We start from the raw sequence: 19,084 nt of genomic DNA, 5'->3' as shown, positions 1-19,084 counted from the left end.
TATTGCTTGTGGAGCTGTTCAAGACCAGATTGGACACAGCCCTGGGCAGCCTGCTCTAGTATTAGATACGGAGGTTGGCGGCCCTGCCTGCTGCAGGGGGTTGGAGCTTGACGATCCTTGGGGTCCCTTCCAGCCCAAGCCATTCTACGGCTCTTTGATAGTTGTCTGTAAGTCAGATCCTCTGTGCAAGAGACATCGAAGCAATAGCACAGATCTTTTTTTTTTCTATAAAGGTTGCCTGGACTTTGGGCAGCCCTTATGAATTCAGATGGTGAGAATCTGTCCCCGTGGAGCTGTTCCTTAGAAACACACTACCCGTCGGTTTCAGTGGAACACTCTGGTACGATGAGCAATCGTCAGCCAGAAGAAGAACGAGATGTTGGCTTTGGAAGTGCTTGGGCAAAGGACACAGCAGCGGCACCCATCTGAGCAGCACCCTGCTATAACCCCCTGAATTCCAGCGCTAGGAAGCAAGCGCTTTCGCCCCAAAGGAAAGCCCGGCTCCAGGCCGCCCCGCCGCCAAACGGGACCGGCTTCGGGGAGGAGCCCGGCAGCACGGAGCGCCGGTCCTCCACACCGCAAGGGCGGCGCCCTCTTCCCCCGCGCCCTGCGCCAGCCGCGCTCTGTGGTGGCGCCGCGCTTCCGGGCGGGCATGGCGGGCGGCGGCGAGGAGCCCTTCGCGCCCTCGGCGCTGGGCACCAGGCCGCAGTGAGTGGTGGACTGCGGGCAGGGCCGGCACCGGGAGCGGCACCCAGCCTGCGGGACTGCCTGGCCTTCTCAAAGCCGTTTGGTTTCGGTTGTGAAGTGGGCTCCAGGTGGTCCCGTGACGTAGATGCGGGCTCACTCTCCTCCTTTTCCCCCCGTTTTAAGTCGTTCGCAGTGCTAATCGCGGTATCTTTTCTCCCCTCCCCCCTTCTGTAGCTGGGATGCGGCGTATGAGAGAGAGCTGCAAGCTTTTCAGGAGACGGGAGACGCTGGGGAAATTTGGTAATTAAACCAACTCTGCCGGAATGTGCCTGCTGTTTGCTTCTGAAGGGGACGGTGCCAGAATGCAGCCTGTGGGTCAGTGAATAGCTCAGGGTGTTGGCAGGGGGAGGGAGGTGTCGGCCTTGGAGCCACCCATTCCTCTCCTGACCGGCTTTGCAATGTAAATTGATAAGTTGTGCTTACACAACTGCCCTGGCAGAGACAGCGAGCTGGTAGGTATGGCCTGTCGTACTCAGAAGTGCTCGTTGTGTCACTGAGCTCAGATGTAAGTAGGCAAGTTGCCAGCGCTGGCTTCTCATACAACATACAGAGGGCTTTGCCTTCCAGAGGTGGTGTTTCAGTTACAGTGCTTGAATGGGACTTATAAGCAGGAGGACTGGCTTTTTACATAGTCTGATAGAACAGTGGGGAATGGCTGGAAGCTGAACGAGGGGAGATTTAGATCAGAAGTTAGGAAGAAATCATTCACTCGGAGGGCAGTGAGGCCCTGGCACTGCTCCCAGAGCTGTGGGTGCCCCATCCCTGGAGGTGCCCATGCCCACGGATGGGCCCTGGGCAGCCTGAGCTGTGAGGGGCACCCAGCCCACGGCAGGGAATTGCAGCTAGGTGACCCTTAAGGTCTCTTCCAAGCCCAGCCATTCTGTGGTTGGATTCATTTAAACTTATGAAGAAGTGGAGTATGAGCTTTGTCAATTGTTAGGCAAGTGCTTCAATAGAAGAAGGGCTCTGCAGAAGCTGGGGAACAAGGAAATACATTTGTTGTGCTGATTATATCTTTGCTAGCTTGATTACCTGAGCCCTTGTTCCTAATAGGTTTGGAGAAGAAAGCATGGTTCGCATAATCAGATGGTTGGAGAAACAAAAGGTGCCCCTTGACAGCTCTGTGCTTGACATTGGAACTGGGAATGGTGTTTTACTGATTGAATTGGTTAGTATATTGCAAAGTTTCTGCTTTTGTAACAGAATTGGTGCTCAGAACTCAGTTCTCAGTTCTCCTTGTCCATCCTCTGTTCTGACGACAATACTTATTTTTGATGCAAAAAATGATCAGAACCAAGTAGTTCATGTGAATGCTTGGAAAAGTTGGTAGGGCCTCAAGAAGCATCCATTTCTGCCAGGGTGTAAACCCCTTACCAGACAGGTTCTGAAGTGTTATGATGTTGTTATTATGGAGTGATGCAATGTGATTTGCAGCCACAGTAATCCTTTCATGGTTTTGACTGAATCCTTTGCTATAATATTACTGCAGGATTGGTAAAGAAGGAAGCTCTGTTGCTGTAGTAGTTCCTCTTTCCAACATTCTCCACTGGTTCCATTACTTACAACAGAAATTGAATGGAAGTTAAGGTTGGCTTTTATAATGCATAGCCTTTTTAAAAACATGGGCTTTGATTTTAGAGGATTTTAAAGCCTCTGTGGGGACTGACTGCCACATTGCAGTGGCAATTTAAAAACTATTAAACAGCTGTAAGAGCAGTTTACCACCCAAGTGAAGGTGTCTGCTGATAATTGAACCAGCTCTATCAAGGAGCAGCAGAAGGCTGCTTGTGAGTACCACCTTCAGGACACCCATCTGACTCCAGGACACGATGCGGTCGTGTTTGGCACTCGAGTGAATGATCCCCTCCTGTCCATATGGAATCAGGCCATACAGGTTTAGGTTTAGCAGCATTTAATGTTGTTTATCCTTAAACTTTCCTTCTCTGCCCCAGAGACTATAGGAGTGAATGGAAACTCCCTGAAGTGACTCAAGCTCTTCGTTTCCAAACAGAGGAGCTGTTGTGGAAACTACGCTTCCACCCCCAGGCCTTCAGCACAGGCATCTCAGGAAGCTTGGTTTGCTCTTGGAGCTCTGGGGAGGAACGTGGGCAGAAGCCTAAGCAATATGCTGTTCTTCATCAAATACAAACAACGCAGTCTTTGTGTTTAGCTGAAATTAGTCCTCAATTAAGAACAGCTGGCTAGCACTGCGCTCACACGGACTGAGGGGCTGCTAGAAGGAGGAAGGACTTTTAAAAAATGTAGTACTCTTTGTTGTTGAGGTATTGGCCTTTGGAATAAGTAGACAGATAGCAGATTGCTTAATGCTAGTTGAGGTCCTTGGTATTCAAAAAACAACAAACCCCCCCACCCCCCCCCCCCCTCCACCATTCTGCCTGCAGCTGGCTGTAAGGCCATAGCTCTTCCTGCTAGGTTTGGAACCAGCCAGATTGGCAGACCCACATGCTACCAGATCTGCTCCTACCTGGGAGTGCAAATGTGTTACCACCCTGCACCCAGGTACCCAGCTCCAGCTGATGAGAGGCGTGTGAGCCCGTCAGCTTTGCAAAAGGGTTGCTAGGCTCTCGTTGCCTGAGCTGGACGAACTGGGTTATCATTATCTAGTTCAAAGTCAGCAGAAAGTCTCTCCGTGCTCTTTTATGTGGTTTGTAACCTGCCTGACAATTAGTGATACAAAGACCTCACTGCTTGCAAATAAATGTATATATTGGCTCTTAGAATTTAGGCTATAAGCCAAATAATCGCTCGGTCTCATATGCGCTAAAGGGGTTTTCTTATTTTGAAGCATCTGGCGTTGGCATGTTCTCATCACAGAAAATTCCTGGTTTGGAGGTTACTTTGGTACAGATAAGAGCTCATTTCCCTCCAGAGGTTTTGACGGTTCTGCTCAGTTTCCCACTTGTTGACATTAACCAGCTTTCAGTCAGCAGCTCTTCTGATGAGGTAGCAGGCAGATGGGGTTACTGCAGTCTGTTCACTTGGCTGTTTAGCTCTGGTGGTGATAACAAATGAAAATGAGAAATAAAAGCAGAAATAAAGGTTCCGGGTTGGGCTTTTTTGGGTTGTTTTTTCTTTTTTTTTCTTTTTTCCTCCTCATTAAGAGGGGGGGAGGATGGATTATAGAGCATAGGAATCGACCTGGTGAACAAAAAATCTGCTAGCACACTGATTAAGATTCTCTGCTTCTATCTAGGCAAGAAATGGCTTCACTAACCTCACTGGGATTGATTACTCACCTTCTGCAATACAACTTTCAGAAAAAGTAAGGGAGAAAGAAGGGATGTCTAACATTAAATTACTGGTAAGTGTTGAGAGAATCTTCATTAAGGAAATTGAAAGCAACTGACCCCAAGGTTAAGTCACCTACTTGATATTCAGGTGCACTCACTGTAATACATTAATGATGCATTTTGAAATTCATTTGTATTTTATACCTCATAAGAGAATTCTAACTAGATAAATCTGTTTGCAGGAAGATTTGTGGTTTATCTTGTTGTTTGTAGCAGTCAGCAGCTGTCCATGCTTCTCACAGGGAACAGAAGAGCGGATAGCCATTTGACAAGCTCTGCATTTAAGCTGATATACTCTGAATGTTAGGTTTCAGATAGAAGACTAAATCCTTACGGGAAAGAATCCCTGCCAGTAGCTGTTCAGCAGGGAGCTTGGGAGGCCCTACTTGAAGTGGGGGGGGAGGGATGACTAGTTGACCTCCAGAGATCCCTTTCAGCCACAGCCATTCTGTCACCAGCGTTTCTCTGCTGTGCTTTTCCCCGCCAGCTCTGTATCCCTATGATGTCTCTATTCTTGTATCTCATTTGTGATCTTCTTGTAACAGGCACCATCTTGTCTTCTGTAGCCTAGCAAGGCTACAGAAGGCCTAGCACACGGCGCCTAGGAAATCAGAGATCAAAGTACAAATAATGATTTCAAGAATTAACTCCCAAATGTGTTAGCTTGAGCTTTTGATAATAGTTATATATGTGGGCTTTATAGCAAACAGATTATTATGTCATAGGTAGAGAACAAAGAAGCTGATGTGGCATTGTAACTTTGGCTTACCCTTTCCTATTGCCAAGTTTGAGGCTTTTGGTATTAAAGCATTGGTTTTCATTAAAGATTCAGGAGCTCCTGAGCAGAAGATTGTTTTCACAGTTGTAGACTTCTGGTTTAGGTAGAAGACTTCCTGGCTCCATCAGCTGAGCTGTCGGGATTTCAGATCTGTATTGACAAGGGGACTTTTGATGCCGTGAGCCTTAACCCTGATAATGCAGTTGGAAAGAGGAAGCAGTATGTGAGATCTCTGTGCAGTGTATTGAAGCCAGAGGGCTTTTTCCTCATAACATCTTGCAACTGGACCAAGGAGGAGCTGCTGAATGAGTTCAGAGAAGGTGAGCAGTTAAACAGAACCATTTGTGAGCCTATTGTTAAGCAAGGGTGGAGTGGATAGATTTTAGTGTCTGTGTTAACATGTTTTCTCAGATCAGGATAAGACAAAGTAGTAAAAGGCTCAGTAAACTCCTCAGCCTATTCTCACTGTTTTCCTCAAGAATTACTGCTGCTACATTTGCCAGCACCAATGTGTCAAGGGGGCACAGGTTTTGTTATACTTTAGAGAACAAGGATCTCAGTCTCACTACACAGGGGAAGGAGGGAATTCTATACCTATGTGGTTTCTTTTCCTCTTTTGCCCTTTTGTTAGCAGATCCAGTTCACCCATACAACTGCTCTAAAAATTACCCGTGTTTAGGGGAGCTGGCAAGTCTGGCTGACCGTTTTTGTCCCCTCCTCACTGACCTTTCTGATCCTCTCTGAAGGTGTTTTTGTCTTGTTTTTTTTTTTTAACGTGATGGTTAGCTCCTGAATCTCATGCCTGAAGCTTGAAACTCCAAGAGAGTGGATCTAAAACAACCGTCCCTTCTGGGGAACTAAAATTGCTGGCAAGTAATCATCTTTTCTGCCATTAATTTGTGTGATTCAGCCATCTGAGATTTTTATTACCCATGGAATGGTTTCAGCTGTATAAAGCAGCAGTGCAGTGTAACAATACAGTCCTATGGAATTACAAAGTAACTGACAGGCAAGTTTTCTGGACAAATAAAGAATGGTTTGCAAAGGGTTATCCAAGAGCAGAATAAAATGACTTTGTTCTAATAAAAACATCTTAATTTCTGTCTGGCAGGATTTGAAGTTGTGGAGGAGCTGCCAACACCCAAGTTTTGCTTTGGAGGAAGAATTGGAAACAGTGTAACAGCATTGGTTTTCCAAAGAAAAAAGTGAGACCATCCATCTTGGACAAATTAGATTAGCTGAGAAAAGTCTGAACTTTAAAGTAAGCCTGACAGCAAACCTCAGACACGTGTGTAAATAAATGTTATTTGAGTACACAGTTAAATGCTATGTATGGAACTCTAAGGGACTATAAAACATTGCCCTAGAAACATAACAGCTTTGCATAACTTGCCTGTAAATTTTGTCCTTGCTACAACCTCACTCGTTTCAGGGAAGCTGCAAGTTTGAGAGAGACAAGTAAGTCATTTTAAATATTGACTGAGATGGGCGAATGATGTTTGCATTTGGAGTATAAAGATTATCTGCTATTTAATTTCTGGATTGGTAATCGGTGATGAATAGAAGCAGAGGTGTTCTACAAAGTAAGTCTCATTTCTCTGTTGTGGTATAATTGGAAACAAGCTTTTGAGATGTAGGTGTTGGACCTTTTATTTTTGCCGTAGGTAAACATGAATGTAACTATTAAGGAGGGAAATGAATATAAAAGCTGAAAGTCTTGCAAAAAAAAAAGGGCCAGTCAGTGCTGTACGTTCAGAAGTTCTGGGGCTAAGTGTGGTTCTGGCTCCACTGAAACAGCTTGATTCTTTCCCCACAGAGGCCGACTATTGAGTGCTTTTACAGATCTCACCCAATGTAGGCTTGCTTCATAACTTGCTTCCACTGATCCCATAATTGTATAAAGGTGTGACATTGTAATCTCACTAACATGTGACATATGCCTCTTTCTTTACTAATTTTCTATATAATGATGTCCTAAGAGCCAGCAAAGACCATATGTTTTCCAGTGGATTTCTCAGGATACATTTTAGTTGCGTAATGAAGAGGAGTTTACCTATAAATCCACACTCTGTGAGATAACTGGGATTTAGGGCAAGTTTGAGGCAGAGTTCCTGAGCCTGTCAGCTTCTCAGGACTGCACTGAAGTTTTCTGGTAGAACACTCAAGGAATGAAAAGAGCGAGCCTGCAGATAGGTGGTGCTATGGGAAGGAAGGACCAGGAACAGAAAAAACAGAGTGGCACCCACAAGTGAAATAGTTTTGATTCCTAACTTGGTAGTGGCCTCTCTTCAGTCTCAAACAAGCGCACAAAGCTATCACTTGGGTCCAATGATTTCTGCATCTGATCTGTAGCTGGCAATATTCTTAGGCCTGTGCACTTTGAACTATCACTGGAGAGTAGAAGAATGCTTGTAAAACATGTTGAGGAGGGCGTTTTTAAGGCAGTAATAATCAAAGGCCTGCTGTTTGAAGCCTGCTGTTAGAAACCTGACCCTTATGAATAATGGAGTCTAGGCAGCAGCTGTAATAGTGACTTGAATAATGTTTTTTTTACTGACTGGTAAGGTTTGGAAACGACATGTCAAAGAACGGCCTTGATTTCTGGGCAGTTCACCTTGCTAGATGGTTTTTCACGAAGGTATAATCTCAGGATGTCTGTGCTTCTCAGTGAAAAACCTCTTAAAAGAGGCAGAGAAATAAACCATAAGTTAGGAGCAGTGAGGCTTTGCTTGTGGTTTGGAGAGCTTTATGGCAGTTCATAAAGGTGGATATCTGCATGAATACACAGTTGTGTGACTTTCGGTGTCAGCTGCAAAGCTAAACTACAGGAGAGTAAATACAGCATTTGAAATGCATTCTGCTCCTATTGTGTTTCTCTCCGGAGATTTTGCTTGTGATTTCTCTGTCAAGTATGAGATTTGTGGGTAGTAAAACTAACACCATCCCTGGTTCTCAACAACCTTTTTCTTTAGTCCTGAGTTTAGGTTGGATGGCGCTGCAGGGCCAGCATACCTTTATGGAGCTGTGAATAGCTTTGCATAAAAGGTAGGCAGGACAGAGAGGGATTATGTTCCTTTGTTGATCTACTGCATGCCAAAGGCTGACATTCCCTGAGTGCTGGTGGGCTTTGCACCTGGCTTCATGAGCCAGAGTCCAAGCTCAAAGAGATGCCTGGAAAGACTGGAAAGGAAAGGGTGGTGTCAACCACTGTCCTCCAGAGGGATCCACTGCTTTGAAATGAAGTCTCTCCCATTCTCCTTAAGCACTGAAACCTCAAGACTAGGGCAGAGATCTCATCTTCTAAGCCAGGTGTTTTCAGTATGGGCAGCTCTAGTGATGCATGAACTGCTTGGAGCTGGTGGTTGTGGCTGGGCTGTGCAGGTCCTGCTAGCCACTGCTGACCTTTTCTTCCTGGAAGATGGCTTTTACAATAGAAGCCCTCCAAGCAGCACCTCCACAACCAGCTGCTTTTTGGTACAGCTCTGACCCCCAGTACCTGGCTCCTGCTATCTGCCATTGCCAAGCAAATAATAGACTCACAGAACGGCCTGGGTTGCAAAGGACCACAATGCTCATCCAGTTCCAACCCCCTGCTATGTGCAGGGTCGCCAACCAGCAGCCCAGGCTGCCCAGAGCCACATCCAGCCTGGCCTTGAATGCCTGCAGGGATGGGGCATCCACAGCCTCCTTGGGCAGCCTGTTCAGTGCGTCACCACCCTCTGGGGGAAAATGTGGCTCTTGTGCTGCTGAGTGGGCTGGGAGCATTTTACCTGGGGGAGAGCAGACTCGGATTTTTGTGGGTTGTACTGGGGAAGTGAACTGTCAGAATGAAATATCTGAAGACCAAGTGAAATTAATAAGTATTGATTCAAGAAGGCCTATCTTTACAGGTGGAATTCAGTTAAAGCATAGGGTAAATAGGTTCTCGGGACAAAAAAACCTTTTTGTTTTCAGCATCACAGCACTTTCTTGAAGTAAAATCTACTCCTATAATCATGTTGCTATAAATCAAAAGGTGGGAAATACCAGATGTGAAAACTGTAACACGAATGAATGAACACAGAAGATTCAGAAGAAAGAATAGCGTTGCCTTGCTCCTTGACTTCCTTCTTGGTGACCAAACTGTTATTTATATGAAAGTATTTTCATTTAATGGTCATTGCTCCCTAAGGAGCAAAGAGTCAACGGCAGTGCAGTCTGTAGGGTGTTTTTTTAAAGCTATTTTTTTTTGAAGGCTAAGAAGATATGGAATTGATATTCTCGTGTTAAATGTAAATATAATTCTTGGGTCTAAAAGCAAGAATTTATGGGAGCTACAATTTTTTTGAAGGTATGCTGGATTACATGTGGAACACTAACAGAATTATGGCAGCTGATGTACCAGGGAGGGCAGTAGTGATGAAGCTGCAGTCTATCTGTTCTATTTGGAGACTGTTCAAGTCTTTGTAGAGGGCACTGGGTAGAAATAACTGCAGTGTACTGAGGTCATATCTACATACAGACATGGGCTCTCCCCCTCCATTTCAAACTCAGTGCTGTAGCCTGATTAATGACCACCAGGAATGGCCTGCTGTCCCAGTTGTACTGCAGGATTTGGGGTGTTGGGCACCTATAGTGACTGGAGAATCCCAGCTTTCAGTTCAGGAACTGCAGGAGTCACTTTCCTGATTTACTTTTTATCTTTCAGAACAGTTTCATAACGGAGCTGTCAGATGTTGGGGATTTCAGTCCTGCCAGTGTGACCCCTTGCTCTTCCTGGCGTGTGTCCCACCACGTGGATCTTGGCTGTGGGTCTCGGGGGAGCAAACACAGTGTGCAGACAGCGCTGTGTTTCAGAGGCTGACCTTAGGACACCTGTGTAGGGTCAAAGGCCTGAGTGGAGAAATGAGGCCATGACTCCACTCTTAGCAACAGGGCTCACTGTCCAGGTGCATGGGGTGTGTGATGCCCATGAGGCTGAGAAGTGGGGCTGACACTCATCCTGGCAGCATCTCTTTATGCTGCCATTTGTGTTATTTCCTACCAGAGAAAAAACGTGAGTATGGTATTTAGCAACGTACAGCAAAGTTCTCAGTGCTTTGGCACTCAGCTGGCTTTCTGAATCTCGGCACACCGAAAGGTGAAGAATGTGCCTCACTACAACAGGAACTGCTTTATTGTATGGACCCATTCAACATATGGGATCATCTCCTGTAAAACACACGAGGAACACTTACAAAGTAAACAGACCAGGGCTTTGCATTGCCGCAAGGAGACCCACCTGCCTTTGTGCTTCCGTGGTGCATTGCCTTTGCCTGGGCTTTGTGATGCTTCCCTTCCTTCAGACGGGTTGGCTCTGCTCTGCCCCATGGCTGGAAGGCCCTTGGGTGCCACCTAACCCTGCTGGGCAGGGGAACAGCCCGTGGGTGGCTGGGGCTATCCGGGGAAAAGGGATGAACCGTTACAGCATCGAGATGGAGGAGGGAAAGGAACGCTGGTGTGTTTTATTTGATACAGGGGGAAAGCCAAGCCGTGGCTTAATTTCCATTTGTTAGGTAACAGTATAGCTTGAAATGAGCGGATTTCTAGGTTACTGGAAAGTAAACGGGCTGCTTGATGGAGCCATATAAACTCTGGATAATATCAAGTGCGTACACTTGTGCTGGAAGGCAGGGCTACCAAACACTGTGAGAGAAGAGGAACCAGCCTCAGTGCAGCCACTTGAACGGCCAGGTGCTCACGGACAGCATCACAGGCCAAGCAGAAAGGGGAACCACCTGCACTTGCTTTCTGTAGCCGATGTAGGGTACCAGCTCTCCTTGTCCAGGAACACCGAGATAGCATAGAATGCATTGCATTAGAAAGACATGGAAAATAGATTCCTGCATTGAGGACATTGCACACTGCTGGCAGCCCGTGGCCAGCCCGTGTCTGACTGCACGGAGGACGAGAGGTGAGCAGTGCTGTGCTTGGGCTGAGCTGTGGAAGCAGACAGAAAGCTGCCTTCTGCTCGGCTCTTGGAGCCCAGCTGTGTGCTGCAAGGGCTGCCACGGGGATGGATTCAATTATACTGCAAGCCTGATTGCTAAACGTTAGCTGGGAAACCATACGAACTCTATGCAGACTTGATTGCCCAAAGTTCTGCAAAAGGAGCTTGCAAATGTTTTATTTTCATTGTTACCGAACCTATCTGATCATCGTTTAAGTGGGATGGAGGAGCTTGTAGTAGAACGGCTTGGATTGGAAGGGACCTCAAAGATCGTTCGGTTTCAACTCGAGCGAGGCTGCCAGCCGATAAATGGACCGCTGCATCGGGCCGCCCCGGGCACCTCCGGGGCCGCAGCTCTCCGGGCGGCCGGAAAGGAAGCGGCGCACGGCGGGGTGTCTTCCCCCGGGTGCCGGCAGGAGGCACTCTCGGCCGCCCGATGGAGCCGCCGGCCCCGAGCACGCGTCCCGAGCGCCCCGCGCAGTGCCCGTGTCCGCGGGGAGCGGGGTGGCGGCGCTCCCCTGCCGCGCTCCTCCCCGGGCGCTCCGCGGGGCGACGGCGGGGAAGCGGAGCCCGGGCGCGGGGCGCGGCGGGGCCGTCCCGGGAGCGGCTGCGGGGCAGCGCCGGGGGGCGGCGGACGCGGAGCTCCGCAGGTGCGGGCCGGGCCCTGCCTCCGCGCCGGCCCCGCTCAGGAAGTGACAAGCGCATTTCCTCCCTCCTCCTCCTCCTCCTCCTCTCCTCCTCCTCCGCCCTCCCCGCCCGCAGCACGGCGGCGGCGGCAGGAGGGAGGGAGCGCGGCTCGGAGCGGTGCCCACAGCCGGCCCCGGCCGGGCCGCGCCGCCGCGCCGCCACCACGGTAAGAGCCGGGACCGCGCCGGGCGGGGCTGCGCCGCGCTGTCAGCCCGGGGGGGGCCCGCGGCGCCGTCCCGGGGGCGGCGGACAAAGGGCGGCGGTGGCGGCGGGGAGCGCCGCGGGGAGCCCCGGGGCGGGGGGTGTGCGGGAGCTCAGCCCGAGGTGTTGGGGGGGGGCGTCTCGTTCTCGCAAGTTTCGCGTTCCCCGAGCGAGCGCTCACCACCCCCACCCCCGCGGCTCCCGGACACGTGCTGTGCTCCGTGCGGGCCCGGAGCGATGCTCGGCGCGGTGTCGTTGCGGGGGGTGCCGCCCCCGGTCCCGCCGCGGGGCTGCGTGCGGGGCGCCGCGCCTCGGGCCGGGAGCCGTGCGTGCTCCGCTGACACTTTGGCAGCGCAGCCACCCCCGAGGAAATGCGCCGAGTCCAAACCGAGCGTAATCGGTTATGAAACAGACGGACCGAGGCTGCAGTTCGTAACCGCGAGCAGATGCGACTGCTTTCCTTATCCGTCCCCGAAGCGCCTTCCGACAGGTTCAAACTACCCGCGGGCTGCCCGGGTGGCCCCGAGCCGGGACAGGCGGTGCGGATCCCGCGGCCGGGAACGTCCCGACCGCGTCCCCGAGCGCCGCCGGCAGCGACGCTCCGAGCCCCGTCTGAGTTGGGATCCCCGCGGGCTGGGAACGCCGTGGCCGGGCTCCGTGCCCTCCGGGGTGGGTGCAGAGCGGGCACGGTCGGGTCGGAGCGCAGAGCTGCTGCGGGGGCTCAGCCTGCCCCGTCCCAAGCGTTCGTTTGCACGTAAAGCCGGGCTGAATCCATGAAGAGCATCCGCGGGTGAGATCGGCGCTGTACGCGGCAGTCGTGCACGCCGTGGCACAGATCCAGCGCTGATTGAGGCTGATTTTCAGGTGGGGATACGTGGGCAAATACCTGTGTGTGTAAATATGCAGATAGGTAAACGTAGCGATGGCATTTGTGTTCCTCCTCGGTTTTCTTTCTAGTAATATTGGCTCTGCCTTCTTTTTCTTGCTCGTTGATGTGATTTCTTCTTTCCTTGCAAAATCTCAGCTAAAGGAGAGGACACCCCGGGCTGAGAAGTGCAGGGTGGGTGTCTTCCTTTCCCCCCCCCCCCAAAATGCAGGGCTGGCAGGAGCTGGAAGCGCTCCTAATGAGTGCTAATTGGCAGCAGAGCAGGGATGCTGGCAGCCCTGGGAAAGCCCAGCCCACCACAGGAGGAGGGTTTCCACCACGATGGTCTCGGAGCTGCTTTGGTGGGGTCTGACAGCCCGTGGAGGAACCCTCCCCAGCAGCCAGCTGTGCAGGCAGGAGGGAAGCCCTGCCCCAATCCCCCCACATTCGGGTGAATTCCAGCCTAGGCAGCGAGTGGTGATTGCAAACTGTGCTCGTTAGCATGGGTACGAAGTGACCTGTGCATTACAAGTACTGCAGGTGGAGAGATGCTATCAGGTGTTGCAGGGTGACATCTAATTCCCTCCTCTGGTGCCATTTTTCACCCTTTTCCTCCATCCCCTGATGCTCTCCGTGTTCCCAAACCCACGGTGTCCTGCTGGCGGCGATGGGGTACAGCCCTGTGCCTGCACTGCCTTGCTGGGGTTTGTGCTGCTTGACCCCGGAGCTGTGGCTCTGTGCTCTGTCAGTGTGCTGTGTTTGTGAGAGAGGACTTTGCTTTCCCAAGGTCACTCTCCGAGCCTGCAGCCTGCTGGTGCCCGGCCGTTTGCTCAGCCAGCAGTGCAGAACGTGGCTCTGGGGCAGTGAGCAGAGGTCCCCGGGCTGTTTTGCTTCTCCACATCTGATGGGTTGGCTGCCTTTGGAGAGACCCACTTCCCCAGCCAGGGCTTGTTCTGCTGGTGCAGGCTGTGATAGCACAGGTTGGGGACACGTAAATCTTCCTTCGTCAGCCTGTATTGAAAATGGAAGAGTAGTGTCATGTGTTAATGGGCACAGAGAATTGCTCTTGGTTTTGGGGAGCTGATGCATGACTTGTGAAGCCTCTAATATTTGCTAGGCTGGATTCACGTGGTGCCATATAGAATCGTTAAGGTTGGAAAAGCCCTCAGAGATCCCCAAGCCCAACCCATCCCACCGTGTGCCCGCTGCCCGCACCACTCGGTGCCCTTAGTTCTGGAACACCTCCAGGAATGGATATGCAGAATGAGCGAGATTTGGTGTTAGGAGTTTCGATTGGAACTCGGTGGAGGAAGGCACCCAATGGCACTGAACTTCAACAAGAGCCCCCAGACCTGGGCAGGTCGCTGGGCAGCAGGTGTGCTGGTAGCTGTGCCTGTTTGATTCTGCAATCACGGAATCGAATGTTAGTTTAGGAAGTGGATGAGCGAGTGCAAAAAACGTGTTCTGGGGAAGGGGTTGGGTTGAGGTTTCCACACCTCCGACTCCGTGAAATACTAAAAGGAATAACCCTGAGGGAGCCTTGGTCGTGGTTTTTGCTTTTGGAGGATTAAATGTAGCAGCATCGGTGCCATCGCTCCTCTGTAGCCCACGAGGCATCCCCTGGGCTGCGTCATCCCCTGTGCTTATGGGATTTGGTGTTTAGCAGCCGAAGCTCGGGGCTCGGCTGTGCAGTGGGAGTGGGACCGGAGGGTTTGGCTCCGTGGCTGTGCTCCTGCATCCCTCCAGCTCCCAGGGTGTGTTACACGTGGAAAATGGCAAACAAGCTGCTGTGAGCCAGCCCAGCATGGAGCAAAAGCCTTAAGTGGGAAGGTGACGTTAGAGGTGGATGTGATGGGGTTGGTGTTTGTGTGCTGACCTTCGCGTTGCTGCAGACAGCCTCGCTGTGCTGGGGAATAGTTGTACGACAATGGTTGTACGCACCACGAGATGACTTCAGGAATGTGTTCCTGAGCCTATTATGGGATGCTTTTTATGTCCCAGCCATTACAAGCGAATATCATGTAATACTTTTGAAGGGACGAGTTTTAATTCTATTAAATAGATGCCAAAAGCTATTATCATATGGAATATCCATTACAGTTATGAAGATAGAGAAAGCATTGCAAGTATCCGCATTTGCTTTCTGTGGCTTCTCTGCTAGTTCAGAGAAAAGATTATCTCTTTATTGGCCCATCAGTCGTGTTGTAATTGAAGTGCAGTGCTGCGGCTGGTGCTTCTCAGGGTGAAAGCATCGCGGTTAATGAAGATTTGCAGCTCCCTGTGGCTTCGTTTAGGCACCGAGGCACCCACGTTCCCCCTTCCACGTGGGTTGTGCTGTTGGTAGAAAGCTGCTTTTCCCCTTCGGGTCTTATATGAGTCGGCTTTGGGAGAAGGGGTCAAGAAGGGCAGCTCTGTGCCGTTCCTCCCCGCTGTTGGGACGAGTCCAACATTGCAAGCTTTGCTGGAAGTCCCCGGCTCTCGTGGGGCTGCTGATGCCATGGGAGCTGCGATGTGGCCCCGTGAAGGCTGGAGGTGTAAATTATTTGGAGCCAGTGTTTAAGAAAGCTCTATATTTAGTGCCTGCTGCTTAACATCACCCTGGCTTACTGCTGGCGGCAGGCGTGGCCATCGCGCGGCTCTCTCCTGCATACAGCACTAAAATATCCATTGACTGTCCCTTTCCTGCATCATTACTATGTCCCTCCCGCTGTGAGGGCGACGTTTTATTATTCCCATTGTCAACCCCCCCCTGTATTTATTTTCTACCTCTCTGCTAACCACTGCTTTGCATCTTTGTGCACTTCTGCTCCCGTTTCTGTTTCTCCAACCGCCAACACCAGAAGGAGCATCTTCCCTAAAAAAAAGGAGAGCAGAGAAGGGGTGAAGGATAGAGGGGTTACCATGGGAAGTTTGAAAGTGTGAAAGAACGTCCCCCAAAAGACAGAACTTAATGTTGAATGGCAGTCCTGTCCATTTGAAGGTGGCGGTGTGATGCTGGGGACTGTGCCACGGTTTCCGTGTTCCAGGAGCCGTTAGTCCCTTTGCTCAGGAGTGCAGCAGTGTGCATTTCTCCATGAGATGCTCCATTTGCACCAGGAAACCGCTGCCATTTGTGTGCTGGCAAAACTCCTGGCCCAGTGCCTTCCTACCAGCGCGGGACGCGGTCAGTCCCCAGCATGGCATCTGGGGAGGGGGCTGTGCGGTCCCTGCTGCCTCCAGTCCTTGGGGCACAGGGGCATTGCCTTTTCCCCCTGATTTACGCCTGCAGGGTGGGAGGAAAGGGGATGCGTGGAGAGCGTCCAGCTGCCGGAGACTCCGGGAGGAAAAATGAATGTATATTTTTTCCCTTCAGTGCGCGTTCACGCTGTCGTAAATGACTTGGCACCTGGTGGGAAGGGAGCTGCACCCGTCCCATTGGCTGGCGTTGGTGCCAGCTCAAACACTGCCAGACGTGGCTTTCGTTTCCATTTGCAGCCGGGACGTTTTTCCTATTTCCTCAGAGACAGACAGAGGGATTGGGGCTTCTGTAGTGCCAGCAGTAGTGGGGAGCATCCCAGCCCGCACCCCCAGGCGCACGGCATCCCGCCCCATCCAGCAGGACTGTGCCGAGAGCCGGAGCTGCGCCAGGTTTGGGCTATACGTGTTGCTGACACCTTATGGGAACTGAGCGTGTGTTGGAGTAACAGATGGGTATTATTCCAGCTTTGTGAATGTCTCCCTGAGATATTAAAAACACCGGCTGGGCCCCAAGTCCCAGCTCTCGTGAATGGCTCCCTGGAAATGCTGTCGGGAGCGTTCAGGTGCTGCTTGGCTTTGAAACAAGTAAATGCCGTGAGCAGGTGTTTGCTTTGCCTCCTTCCTCCTACAGAAAGGCTCCCTTTGAGGGATGGCAAAGCATCCAACTCCATTCCTCGTCACAAAACATCACCGTTCTGCCTTTACATTGGTGCTTATGGGGCTCTGTGATGGGAAACACTCGATGTCCCACACCAGTAGGGATGGGCTGTGCCCATGGGGATGGCTGACCCCAGGAGAGCCCAGTCCTGCCCAGAGAGGCTGTGGGTGCCCTGTCCCTTTCGAGGCCAGGTTGGATTGGACCCTGGGCAACCTGACCTAGTGCCTGATTTAGTGGTTGGCGGCTATGCCCGCAGCGAGGGGTTGGAACTGGGTGATCTTTGAGGTCCCTTCCAACCCAAGCCATCCTACGATTCTCCATTCTGGACACAGCATTCAGGGGCTGCTGTGGGATGTGCTCCCCAGATCGGCTCCTTGGCAGCCCGCGCACGTAGGAGCCGTCTTCTGCTAACAGATTGTGGTGTATTTAATGAACCCGAGGAAAAACAAGGAATCCGAAGGCTGCGGGGCGATGCAAGTTTGCTGTTCGGTCTGCCAAATTCACGCTAATTCCGACAACTCGCAGATGTTTGGCTCCCTGTGTGTTAAGGAGATTTATGTAAGACTCAGGGCTGGGAAATTCATTCCCAGCGTGCTGGAGAGCCGAGCTGGCAGCGGCCGCGCGCGGGTGAAGGTTTCCTGTCCCTTTCCTTTGCCCATTCCTTGCCACCAACATTTCACTGCAACGTGCCCGTTGGCTGCTGGGAGGATGGGTAAAGGTTCGTCTTCCAGAGCCAGCGAGCTCTGTGAAGGCTTTTTCCCAGCTGAGGAATGATATCCACTGAGATAGGGACGATGATCCAATTGGGACCACAATGAGGCGTGACCACAGCGGTGGCATCAGTGGCCCTGTGGTTCTTTCTGCTTTATGGGTTGGGCGCAGGTGATGCACGCTGTAGGCAGGGACTGCCAGCTGAAAGCATTCCAAACGCCGAGAACACTGTCTGCCTAATTGAATTTTTGGAATATCCTGAGTGATCGTTTTTCTGCTGGAGGCTCTGCAGCCTTAGAGCTGTTACTGGTGAGAATGGAGCGGGAGGAGAAGACCTCAGAAAGTCTGGATGCGTGTACATCCAGCATCCCTGCTTTAAATCCAGACACTTCCATCACCCTGGTTCTTCAGGGACCATCAGCCTCAATCAGATCTCTAGCTCAGCCTTGGAAAAGGGAGAAATCTGCCTTGCTAACGGTACCCAAGTCTGAGAACGGTGCTGGAGTTCCAAGGTTCCCTGCAAGACGCCCAAGCTCTCGCTAGCAGTTGGCCATGCTGTGGTTCTCTGGTTGCCACCAATGCACTGCTGTTGATGTTGAAGCCTGGGGGCTCTGGAGCAAGCAAAGCAAGGCTGGCTGAGAGCCTTGGAGGTTTGTCACCCCGGAGCTTTGACATTTGGCTGTAAGTAGGTGGACGTCGTGCTGCAGAGGTAGGTATTGAGATGGGTTTACATGCTGCCTGAAATCGTTCACGTTTGAGAATTGGGTCTGTAAAAATGGCATGGTGAGGCCCTGTTTACCATCCCTGACCCAGAAGTTTCGGGTTGGATATGGGAAAACAGTGTGAGAAAGAAACAAGAAGTGATTGATTTGTTTCTATTTACTAGAGCAGTGTACTCCAAGCAGTAATTAAAAGTAAACCTAAGCTCTGCTGCCTTGTTCAGCATCCCTGGTTGTTAAGGTTAAGAAGCTAAAGCAATTCTCAGTTCAGCAATTCCTCAACTTTTGGGAGCGTGGCCAACACTCACAGTGTCTCACAGACCGTTGCAAATTCTTGTCATAAATCTCACAATTGGAAAAATACAGACATTGAAAAGTGAGCTGGTTCTTTGGACTGGCAGGCTGGGCCCTGGTGCTGCTTCAGCTGCCCTTCCCAGAGACCGTCGTTGCTCCAGCTCCCTGGGCTCACTCGATAAGCAATGATGGAAGGTTTTTCTCAAAGAGAACGTGCCATTTTTACAGTCCTTTTTTTTCGGATGAAAATTGTCACAGAGTACGATCATAGAATCGTAGGATGGCTTGGGTTGGAAGGGCCCTGAGAGATCATCCCATTCCAGATCGCTCCCCTGGGCAGGGCTGAAAGCCCCTAAATCAGGCACAGCTCAGACTGCTCAGGGTCCCATCCAGCCTGGCCTAGGGCACCTCCGAGGTTGGGGCATCCTTTAGAGGGTGTATCTAAATGGCCTGTGTGGCACCATGCAGAATTATTGGTGGTATTTCCTACCAATTTCCTACCAGGTCCCCAGGCTGGGACCTGGGGATGGCTCCCCTTGCCATTACTTGCTGTCACGCATGAGATCCATGCAGCAGACTGGACCCCATGCAGTCGCTGCGCGCATCCAGTTACCCCCTCTGTGCCAGCAGTCCCCTGTTTTGCACCTCATGTTTGTTCTTTGCGGTGACTAATTTTGCTCTCTTCTTTTCCTTTTCAGTTGCCAGGGAGGAAAAGGCAAAGTCACAGCCAGCACCACTTTCTTCAAGCTGAGATGTTGAGACAAAGCACCTCTGACCCTGTCCTGTCCTTTCTCTCCATCCCTTTCCGTCGTTTGTTTGTGAGGGAGTCCTTCCCCTGCCACTCCTATTCCGTAAGAGCAAGGGGGCAATAAAACTGATGTTTCTTTACTGAACTAGATGGTGTGCAA

At 51.0% G+C, this 19,084-nt stretch overlaps 2 protein-coding genes across 7 annotated transcripts in view; both read left to right on the top strand.

Moving 5' to 3' along the window:
* Positions 1-630: 630 nt before the first annotated feature.
* On the top strand, positions 631-6,211 carry METTL10 (methyltransferase like 10). 3 transcript variants are annotated; one of them, XR_001467332.4, is made up of 7 exons: positions 631-708; positions 922-987; positions 1,801-1,915; positions 3,962-4,069; positions 4,940-5,156; positions 5,623-5,705; positions 5,948-6,160. XR_001467332.4 is itself a non-coding variant. In XM_421814.8 (6 exons), the coding sequence occupies exons 1-6, from the start codon at positions 653-655 to the stop codon at positions 6,043-6,045; spliced, it is 660 nt and encodes a 219-aa protein (XP_421814.4). In that variant the 5' UTR covers positions 631-652; the 3' UTR covers positions 6,046-6,211. The 3 variants fall into 3 exon arrangements, 2 of the variants coding, with proteins under 2 accessions (XP_421814.4, XP_040558751.1); XM_421814.8 differs by lacking the exon at positions 5,623-5,705 and having other exon boundaries at positions 5,948-6,211; XM_040702817.2 differs by lacking the exon at positions 5,948-6,160 and having other exon boundaries at positions 5,623-5,845.
* Positions 631-19,084, top strand: part of FAM53B (family with sequence similarity 53 member B) — a 50,186-nt gene continuing 31,732 nt past the window's right edge. The window contains exons 1-6 of one of the 4 annotated variants that reach the window (XM_046943173.1): positions 631-815; positions 922-1,062; positions 1,801-1,915; positions 3,962-4,069; positions 5,948-11,657; positions 16,032-19,027. The gene's annotated coding sequence lies outside the window, so the exon portion shown is untranslated. Of the gene's footprint in view, positions 816-921; positions 1,063-1,800; positions 1,916-3,961; positions 4,070-5,947; positions 19,028-19,084 lie in introns of those variants that run through there. The other 3 variants (XM_015289061.4, XM_040702814.2, XM_046943174.1) reach the window with 3 other exon arrangements.

The sequence above is a fragment of the Gallus gallus genome, chromosome 6 (genome assembly GCF_016699485.2).
Source record: "Gallus gallus isolate bGalGal1 chromosome 6, bGalGal1.mat.broiler.GRCg7b, whole genome shotgun sequence".
Classification (NCBI taxonomy): domain Eukaryota; kingdom Metazoa; phylum Chordata; class Aves; order Galliformes; family Phasianidae; genus Gallus; species Gallus gallus.
The sequence above is the reverse complement of the archived record's forward strand: the minus strand, read 5'-3'. Positions and strand labels throughout refer to the sequence as shown.

Bases quoted from the DNA above. Each gene is read 5' to 3' on its own strand.
- METTL10 (XM_421814.8), top strand. From the start codon at position 653: ATGGCGGGCGGCGGCGAGGAGCCCTTCGCGCCCTCGGCGCTGGGCACC. The intron at 709-921 runs GTGAGTGGTGGA...CCCCTTCTGTAG, and splicing joins GCGCTGGGCACCAGGCCGCA to CTGGGATGCGGCGTATGAGA. The intron at 988-1,800 runs GTAATTAAACCA...TGTTCCTAATAG, and splicing joins GGAGACGCTGGGGAAATTTG to GTTTGGAGAAGAAAGCATGG.